General features: G+C 49.3%; 1 protein-coding gene across 1 annotated transcript in view; it reads left to right on the top strand.

Moving 5' to 3' along the window:
• Nucleotides 1–8412: 8412 nt before the first annotated feature.
• The window catches only part of AFAP1L1 (actin filament associated protein 1 like 1), a 56110-nt gene continuing 54550 nt past the window's right edge, over nt 8413–9972 (top strand). Inside the window, exon 1 of the mRNA XM_080919694.1 lies at nt 8413–8536. Within this exon, the coding sequence (XP_080775820.1) occupies nt 8521–8536 (16 nt within the window). The 5' untranslated portion in view covers nt 8413–8520. The remainder of the gene's footprint in view (nt 8537–9972) is intronic.

Raw genomic sequence — 9972 nt, 5'->3', positions numbered from 1 at the left:
CGAGAGAGGAGACGGATCAGCAGAGAGAACAGAAGGAGCATTCTAGGCCCAGGGAATCAGTGTGTGCAAAGGCACTGGGTGGGCAAGAACTTGTCGAGGATGGAGTGGAACCCGCAAAGGAAAGAAGTGGGTAGAGGTAGCCAGGTAGGCAGGGGTCATATAGCCATGGAGACATGCATACGTTCTAGCAGGTGCCCTCCTACTCCTCCGTGCTCTGTACAGATGTTCTGGCTTGTTCCGTGCTTGTTAACAGTGAGTATTAGAAGGAGTTGCTCTAATTATCCCCACAAAGACTGTCGTCTCCAATCAGGAGAACGTTGAGGAGAAATGCAGAGTCACAGGCCCTGCTCTGACTTCCACATCAGCATCTCCATTTTAATGAGTTCTCCCAAGAGATGCCCAGCAGAAAGGGTGAGGCACTCTGCTCAAAGCCATCTGCCGTTTATGAACAGGTTCAACTTTATCTGTCGGGTTTTCTGAAGTTCTTAGAGGGGGGTATTTTCCCATACATATAATAACCTCTTTGAATACCAGAACACGACGTTAGCAGCCACCAACAACACAGGACATAATTAAGGCCACGGCAATGGCTGCACTTTGTAGCTATGAAGAGACCAACTGTCTTAAGCAGATTGATTAGGCTAGGGATCCTGATCCGCTGCACCAGAGACACTGCCCATGGCAGACTGCAGGCACCAAGCTCCAAACACAGGCTATGAAGGTGTGGGTGGCTGCAGCTGGCCTCTGCGGAGTTTCACATGGGTTAGAAGTACTGCTGTTCTACACAACTGTACCACTCAATAGGAAAACGACCGCTAAAAGTAGCAGCAACTGGGAGCAGAGGACCCGGGTTAGGCTCCCAGCATCCGCATGGAAGCTCACAAGCAGCTGTAATCCAAGTACCAGGAGAGCTAGCACTTTCTTCTGGCCTCCCTGGGCACCAGGCACACATTTGGTGCAGAGACATCGTACACGCAAAATACCTGTGTACGTGAGACTTTAAAATCTTTTCTGATTAATATCAATTGAGATTGCAGAACTATGCCCACTCCAGTAATGCCCTATGCAGAATGAGGATCTAAGTATTTCACAAAACTAAAATTGTTGACTACACCATGACAAATACCCACCTACACATACCATTATGAGCTGCTCCCAAATCACCAAGAAGCCCTGGCGTGGGGCTCTAAATGAGCAAAGCACTCAATCTGTGAGAATACACAGCCATTTACTAATCCCTCCATTCCTGGGCAGGAGACACCAAAGGCCAGCAGGGACGAGTGTGCAGGTAAGTAAAGTTAAAGAATGGTGTGGCGAAACCTGGTGACCATCGCCAGCATCTCTGGCAGGTTCAAATCATTGTTTCAGCAGGCTATGAGTGCCCTCTGTGGGCCACTTCTGGAACTGCAGGAAGACTGGCTCGATTCTTTGGACTCTCCAGCTACTGAGTATGCCTCTCTGGATTCTCCAGCTATCAGGGAAGCTTCCTAGCCTCCTTCCTTCCCCACAGCTTGAGAGAGATCACCTGAAAGTGGAGACTATGAACACAAGGAAGAGCCAGGAGGGAGAGAGGAGACAGCAGCGACTGCTCTGTTTGCACACCTAGACCTGTGCTCTCTTTAAAGGTAGCTTTTCCCTACATCAGCCCTTGGGTTCGAACTGCTATGAGTTCCGCCAAAGGGGTTGTGACAGACACACTGCGTCGATGCTGACAGTGTAGTCTTATGTGCCATCCCTGTGAGGGGTGACCACCACCCAATGGTGCATGTATCTGTCCCTGTAAAAAGATCGCGACAGGATGTGTGAATCCCTGGGGAAACGGGAAAGTCAGTGGGAAAGACTAGGGGTTTGTCTTTTCAGTCCTGGAGAAGGTCTTCCATAGCCTTATGCAATCTCTGGTTCCCAGTGCCACGCCTGACTGTAACGTACGTGTCCTACCTCCCAGTCCTACGCACTGGGCCGCCTGGATCAGAACAAGCATTATGTGACTCAAGAAGCTTGCCTTCCTGGTTAAATAGCATAGCCATTGATTATTTTATTCCTTCAAGACTGGGTTTCTCTGTGTAGCCCTGGCTGACCTGGAACTTTCTCTGTAGCCCAGGTTGGCTTCAAATGCAGAGATCCTCCTGGCTCTGCCTCCTGAGTGTGGGAAGTAAAAGCCTGCACCACCACTAACAGGATGCCCTTTGATTTTTCAAATGTCTGTACAAAGGGCATCTTCCCATCAGCAAGTCCTGGAAGCCTGGCAGTCTTCCCACCCAGGAGCCCAGATGTTCCAGCTTGGAAGGAGGAACCTGGCCAAATGGGTTCTCTAGCCAGTGCTTTGGCATAAGAAACTCCCTGCAGGGGGCAGCCTTGACACGCGTAGTCAAGATTTCATTACCATTTCCATAAACTTTTGGCTACTTCTACCAAGGAAAGCCACACCGGTGAGAAATGGCGAGACATCCAACAGAAGGTGAGACGTGAGCTCTGTGCTCTGGTCTCCTCTGTTCGGCTTTCCTCCTCGGTTTGCAGAGGAACATAGTGAAACTTTGGAGACTAATTTGTCCAGTTGTTCACAGCTATATGTGGCAAAATCTGGACTTGAACTCATGGTTGTCTCACTTGATGACCATGTACTTTAACTGCTGAGTAACTACTTTCCTACCTAGAGTGTTAAGTGGCATTTGAAGAATGTCTGAAAAATGGCACCAGGCATTCAACATACACAGTCCTCATCATATTTTGAACTTTTTGCTTGTTTTATAAAACAGTTTCTCCATGTAGTCCTAGCTGTCCCAGAACTCACTTTGTAGACCAGGCTGGCCTTGAACTCAGAGACCTGTCTACCTCTGCTTCCCAAGTGCTGCAATTAAAGGTGTGTGCCACCGCTGCCTGGCATGTAAGCTGTGTTTAAACCTTCCTGCACTCTGAGGGGAAGTCTTACTAGTCTGGTGAGGAAGCTATGTTCAGAAAGTTTGAAGACCATGCCCTGGACTGCAGGAACAGACCAAGATATCAGGCTCAGATCTACCTCCTTCCAAAGGTCAGCTCTTCATCACTCTGTTCCACAAGCAGAGCAGAGTGACAGGCCAGGGGCTGTGGTAAAGACAGCAGGATGTGTGGATCCCTGGGGAAACGGGAAAGTCAGTGGGAAAGACCAGGAGTTTGTCTTTTCAGCCCTGGAGAAGGTCTTCCATAGCCTTATGCAATCTCTGGTTCCCAGTGCCACGCCTGACTGTAACATACATGTGCGTACCTCCCAGTCCCAACACACTGGGCCGCCTGGATCAGAACAAACTCTACACAACCCAAGACGCATGTCCTTCTGATGAAATGACACAGTCATTTGATTGTTAGATTCCTACCCCCACTGCGATCCATTCTGCTGCTAAGGCATTGTGTAGTTTCAGTAAAAGGCTCTACCTGCTCTTGGCCTCCATTTTCCCATGTGACCAAAGGACAGGACCAGATTGTCTTAGATTCCTCTGAGCTCTGGGGTTTTTCTAGCTCCAGGTTAATTCATTCTGGGCCTCAAAGCCCAGTGTTTGCCTTGAACCTCAGGATAAAATGGTGAGCTTCTAAGAAGAGGTACCTTCTGCTACAGCATACGGGAAGGAGGCTCCCAGGTAGACAAGAGCTCAAGGTGGGCAGGAGCTCCAGAAGGCTCCATAGGGAAGGAGACCATCACAGGCATCGTGAGCACGGTTTAGCTGGTTCTCGATATTCTAGGACAGCAGTTCTCAACCTGTGGGATGCGACCTTTGGAGGTCTCACAACCCTTACACAGGGCTCAACTAGGACCATCGGAAAAGGCAGATGATTGCATTACAATGCATAACAGTAGCAAAAATTCAGTTATAAAGTAGCAACAAAAATAAGTTTATGGTTGAGGGGTCACCACAACATGAGGAACTGTATTAAAGGGTCGCAGCATCAGGAAAGTCGAGAACCACTGGCCTAAAACAAGAGAAATTAATGATCATTTCTTTTTAAAGATCAGGGTCTCTAAGCTGATCTCAAACTTTTTATAACATGAAAAGTGACCATGGAATACTGACCCTCCCACCTCCTCCTCCTCCCATGTGCTATAATTACAGGCATGATTTTCCACGTTCAGTTTATGTAGCACTGGGGTTCAAACCCAGGGCTTCTGTGCATGTTGGGCATACACTGAGCAATACCCCTAGCCTGTGACCAGTGTTCTTGCATTAAAAATAAAATCTTATGGGGGGGGGAGTCTGTTGAATTGGTTTAGTAGTAATGGTGCTTTTCACCAAGCCAAATGACCTGAGTGTAAGGAGACCCACATGGTGGAAGAAGAAAAATGATGCCCTTAAGTTCCTCTGACTGCTTCACATGTGTGTGGTGTGCATACACCCATGGGCACGCATGCTCATTACCTTTTATGTTTATGTGAAAAATCCGAGTTTCTTGGTTCTTCTAAAAAGAAAATTACTCATCTGTTCACTCCAGGTCTGAGCTGACTGGCTATTCCTCCATCTATAGGGAGCAGGAGAGCTCTGCTTTACCACAGCCCCTGCCCACAAACACCCTTTTCTGCCTCCCCCTTCATTGTATGTTTGCTCATGAGGAACCTTGGTGCTCCGGATTGGGGTAGAAGCTAGCATAGGGCCAGGCTCCATGAGACACCTGGAAATGTCTCTGGCCTCACAGCGTGTGCCTGCATGAGCCTAAGCCCTGAGTCCAGCAAGAGCTCCCTAGCCAGGTTGCATACAGATCCCAAACCCCGAGACAGAAATGCGGCTCTCAGAAAAGAGGAGTACTTGCTCACCCTCTCTCCTCCCTGCAGCTGTCACCAGATCGCTGTCTGCTCGCTGGGGCCCGGGGTGGACCAGCAGCATTTGTCACTTCCCTGGACCAGGGCGATAATGCCAACATTGTACTGTGTGGAACAAGAGAGGTTTTCATTCAGCAGTCAGCGTCGAGCAGACACTTGAGCTTGGGGCTTACCCTGAACAAAGAACAGGGGAGAGGACCCTGGGCCAAGGAGAAGCTATATGGCTTTGGTGCACGCATGAGCAGAGAGCACAGAGCATTTCTACAGGACACCTTGTCACCTTCTGAAAATAGATACCAGTAAGACACTTCCAGAGGGATAACAGCCCTGGACTTAGCATTAGCAATAGCCAGTAATGGTGGGGGCCTTGCAGATGCCATGAGTCCACCAACTGATTCCTGTCGTGAAGTTTTACTTACTTAGATGCAGGGTGCTGAGCCGGAATGCAGGGATCTCAGAGTAAGGCACAGCACCTACTTGCACAGTGATCTGGAGCCAGGAAACTGCACATTGATGACCCAGTAGGAAAACTGACAGTCACATCACAGCCTTGTCAACTCGAGAACCCAGATCTGATCCCAATCTGTGCAGTTGCATTTACTTCCTGGAGATTCCTGAGATGCTCCGAGCTCAATAAAGAAAACATCTAAATGCCATTAGAGGAAGTTGGATGCAAAGGAGAATGTGGGATATGTTTGAGATAGAAGTTACAGTCTGATTAGGGTCATGAAAAGGTCACTCTGGCAACCACAGGAGAAGTTGACCCTGAATGCAAGACAACAGATTGGAAGGTAAGAACGTTTCTCTCCCTGGGACCAGGGCCCTTCAGACTCCAGCTCTTTCTTTCCCAGGATTTCCCGGCTCTACCTGATAAGCTAAGAGAGAGTCTGGGGACTCTCATTTGTTTTCACAAGACCAGGAGTGGGACGGAGCTGAGAGTTTTCTTCCTGGTATTGTTTTCTAGGGCCAAACTCGATATCTTTTCACAGAGCCGGACCTCTGTGTATGGAGTTCTCTAGAGAAGCACCAGGAAACCCTGAAAAACACAGCGGAGAGCAAGAAGATATGGGGCAAATCTTCATTATCTTTGCCAGAGTTAAGTATGGAGAAACAGAGAATGGAATTAAAAACTAGACATCAACAGTCTCCTCCCCATCTGTGTCCTCATACCTAGCACCTGATACCCCGGGATCCGGCCAATCCAAACCGTGTTGCCGACAGTCCTGCCGGGTTCTATCTGGGCGTCTCGGCTCTTGCTGTTCTCTGCCTGTTTCATCCTTACACGTTCAGATGAATTGGCTCCTGAGCAAATAAGTGCCTGTCCTCCAGTCCTGTCTCCGCGGGCCGTATGAAACCATTGCTCTGTCTTCATGGACTCCAAAGCACTGGATAGCTCTTGTGTATTTTTTGACACAGCAATCTGTGTTGAAATTACCTCCTCTTCTAGACTTCATGATCCCTTGAAGATGGAGCTCACTCCTACTTAGCATCTGTTCTCTCCGCGTACACAGATCCCAGTCAGTGTTGCCTGAGGGAACGGATGGACAGAGGGAATCGGTTTTTTATGGTTCCTTCTTAAAGGAAAGGTGTAGAAGACCATATAATGATTCTTTTGTATTAACACACAGATCTCCTTAGAGCAACCGAGCTGTAGTCAACTTAGCCAATGTTTCTACCTGGTGGAGGTTGTGGGTTAAGCTGCTCTGCCCCCCACGTAGTTAACTTTATTCGTTCTCAGAGCTGTGCATAGATTGAGTTCACTCCCATGTTTATATACTTAATGGGCCTTCGCGGGTCATCCCACAAAAACATGCAAATTCTCATTAGATCTTCGCTCCATTTATTTATCTGAGTAAAAACTTCAAGATCCTTTAAAGTTTCCAAAATTTCTATTTAAAAATGTCTACAAAAGCCACCATCTATTGGACAATGGCAATATTTTATACTGTCTTTTGAAAATGATTTCATCAGAGGACATGGTAGACTGTCACTGTATCCAAACCTCTGGAGACAAAAGGCAAGGTGGGTGAGTTGGAGGCCAACCTGAGCTACTTAGGAAGAACCCTGTCCCAACAGGAAAAAGAAGGGAGGGAGGGAGAGGGGGGGAGAAGGAAGGAGGGAGGGAGGGAAGAAAGGAGGGAAGGAGGAAGGAAGAAAAGAAGGAAGAAAACTTGGGGTGATGCTCCATGGTAGAGTACTTGCCTTGCATGAGGCCCTGGGTTCAATGCTCGGTGCTGCAAAGTATTCTGGGTAAAATGTTGATTTAGCATGCTAGCCTGGGAACTCGGAATGTACTGATGGCTTCCCAGTTCCAAAGTTCAAGCAGTGAACTTGGGAAGCTGAATCCAAATTGTTGGTTAGCTGCTTTAGAATTGCACATGACCTTTTCAAATTGGAAAAGTGGGTAGGACAAAGAGGAACTTGGGAACTCACAATGGCTCACATCTTCACAGCTATTTATGGTTTGTAAAGTGGGTCTACAGCATCCTTTTGCTTGTCCTGCCAACAGTTCTGTGAGGTCAGGAAGAGGTCTCTCCCTCAGCACAGAAGAGCAGACAGGCTTGAAGATGGGACATCACATGCTGCACCTACTGAGTAGAAAGGAGACTCCGAAAACACATCTTAAAAATTATTTTAACCGCACCGGTGCTCTCTCTAAGCACTCTACACACAAATGTACAGAAGAAACGACTGAGGTCATTTGGCCCAGGTAATGTTAATTCCAACCTACAGGTAAAAACTCTGGAAGAAATACTTGGAGGTGAAGAAAATTCAAGATGCCTATTCCTGCATCTGGTGCCTTTGCAGAAGTTCCAAACATTGGATATGCTACAATGCAATCCCTCCATCAAAGCTGAATACTGGGTAAGGCCCACAGTTGGGGAACTGTGTCTAGTCACTGACCTTGAATGGCATTCACAGACTCAAATTCAGGGCTTTCTGGCAGTCCACAGTCCTGCCCAACCAGTAATTTAATAAGTTGATACCCTCACACACCTTAACACTCAATCTCTCGGCTGCAGCAACTGAGAGGCGCGCACCGCGATGCGTTTTCGGTGCTGTTCCACTCCGCGGTGTTCATCACGCGCGATTTTAGCATCTCTTCACAGTTTAACGCATTAGGAACTTGGAAAGTTGAAAGCGGGCCCCATCCACCACCTGTCTTTTTAGCAATTTAAGACCTTTGTTTAATATTTCTCACTCCTTTGTTGTCTTTTTATTTTATTTATTTATTTATTTTTTAACCAGCCTGGCTCAGGAAAGAACTTTGGGAGCGGACATGATAAACTCAAAGCCAAAAAGGTGGGCCAGGCTGAGTCCTTGGGAGGAATGCAAGGAATCCCCACAGGAGAGTGAAGTGGCTTGCTTTCCTGTCACTAGTGGAGGGCAAGCAAAACTGAGTGGTCTAGGCAGGTCTTCCACGCGGGCACGGAACCAAAACGAAGCCTGTGGGCTGTGAGGCTGTCCCTGCTAGCCCTGCAGGAGGGCGGGGGCGGGAGGGGGGAGCAGGGCGTGGCGTTGGCCAGTGTGGGACCGGGACACTCGCAGGGGGCGAGGCGTGCTCGGGTCTATTCCGGGAGCGCGCAGGGCGGGGCGGGGGCGTCCTGCGAGCATCCTGTCTGGGGGAGGGGACGAGCCAGCCGCCCGCCCGGGGCAGCCCAGGAGAGCGCACGCCGCCTGGTGCGGCAGCCGCTGCTCCCTGGGCTGAGTGCTCCAGGATCCACGCCGCCGGAGCCATGGACCGAAGCAGGGGTAAGTGGTTCCTGCGGCGGGGAAGGGAGGCCTGGCAGATCCGAGGTCGGATAAACACTTGGACACAGGTGCCTCCTGCAGCTGGAGTAATCTCTTGTATGTCGTTGATGCTTCCCCCCCCCCGCCCCACCCTCGTGGCCTAGGTCTCAGTCCCCTCGTTGGTGGGAAATTGGCATGTTTGCAGACTCTCCTTCCTAACTTTATGAAAGGCTTCCCAGGATTCTTGAGGTCATCGAGCTACCCACTCCTCGCCACATATAGAGAGAGTGTGAAATCCAGGGTACAGGTTAAACTCCTTGAACAGCCACCCATGCGGCTTCTACTATGCACCATAGGAGAAACACCCCCCCACCCCCGCTGCTGAAGAATGTAGCTGCCTAGAACTTTGGGAAGGCGGAGCTGCGTGAGATGCTTCTATGCAGCTGCCTCTGTTTGGTGGACATACTAGTCCTGAAGACTAGTCAGTTGGGACTGCCTAGTGCAAAGATAAGGGCTTCCTGGGACCCAGGGGTGGGGACAGCAAACATTTTAGTAAAGAGGACAGTACCTGTGCCTACTTGAGCGTGGGGGTAGCTCAAGACTTGGGTCCCGCTAGCACCTCTGGAATCCTGAGATCACAGGTGTGAAGGCACTTGGCAAATTGCGTGCTGTGTCTTTACAAGAAGCAGTTTCTATTGTTGTTGCTGTTAATGGAAAATTCCTCTCCGTTCCAACAACCATCCTAACAGCCCGCCCCCTACTTGCTCTGCTGAGGCCCCAGGGGCAAAAGGGAAGTGTTTGGGCCAGGATGAGTGCTTGAGCAGGTGTGTGGGGTTACCTTCCTCACGCTGTCAAGGACCCTCCACCCCATCCTCCTCATCCACCCCGCTCCAACACAAAATTCAGCACCCACCTTCTCCTTCAGGGTCCCTAGAGAGCAGGGGGACATTAGAGGAAGGGCTCACAGATGATCTTCAAGACTGAGGCGTGATTTGAAGGCAGCTCTCTCCCTCACCTGTTAACTGCCATCAGGGGAGTGATACACCTCCCACCAAGGCAGAAAACACAATGGGCACCTCTTGTCCCTTCTGCTGTCTCCCAATGCCCTGGCCTCCCAAGGAGTGCAAGGCAAAGATCGTCCTCAAATTCACATACACTCTACTTCGTTCCCTGAACCAAAGTCTGTATGGAGAACTTAGGTTTTAATGTTTCATAAGCAATGTGCTCACTTCAAATAGCAGCTTCCAGACACTGTAGTTAGGAGGTGGGACCTCCCAGGAGTTTCTTGGTGCCTGGAGCATTCAAAAGCTCTGACCTTTTCTACCCTCCTCTCCTTCTCCCTCCCAGCTCTTGTCACAGGGTCCTGTTAGTGCTGTGGTGTTAGCTTTCTTAATCTTGCTCCTGCGAAGAGAAGTAAACTTCTAGAAGCCAGGAAGCAGAGCTTGTGAGTGTCTAAC

The sequence above is a fragment of the Micromys minutus genome, assembly GCF_963924665.1.
Source record: "Micromys minutus genome assembly, chromosome: 8".
In the NCBI taxonomy this organism is placed as follows: Eukaryota; Metazoa; Chordata; class Mammalia; order Rodentia; family Muridae; genus Micromys; species Micromys minutus.
The sequence above is the reverse complement of the archived record's forward strand: the minus strand, read 5'-3'. Positions and strand labels throughout refer to the sequence as shown.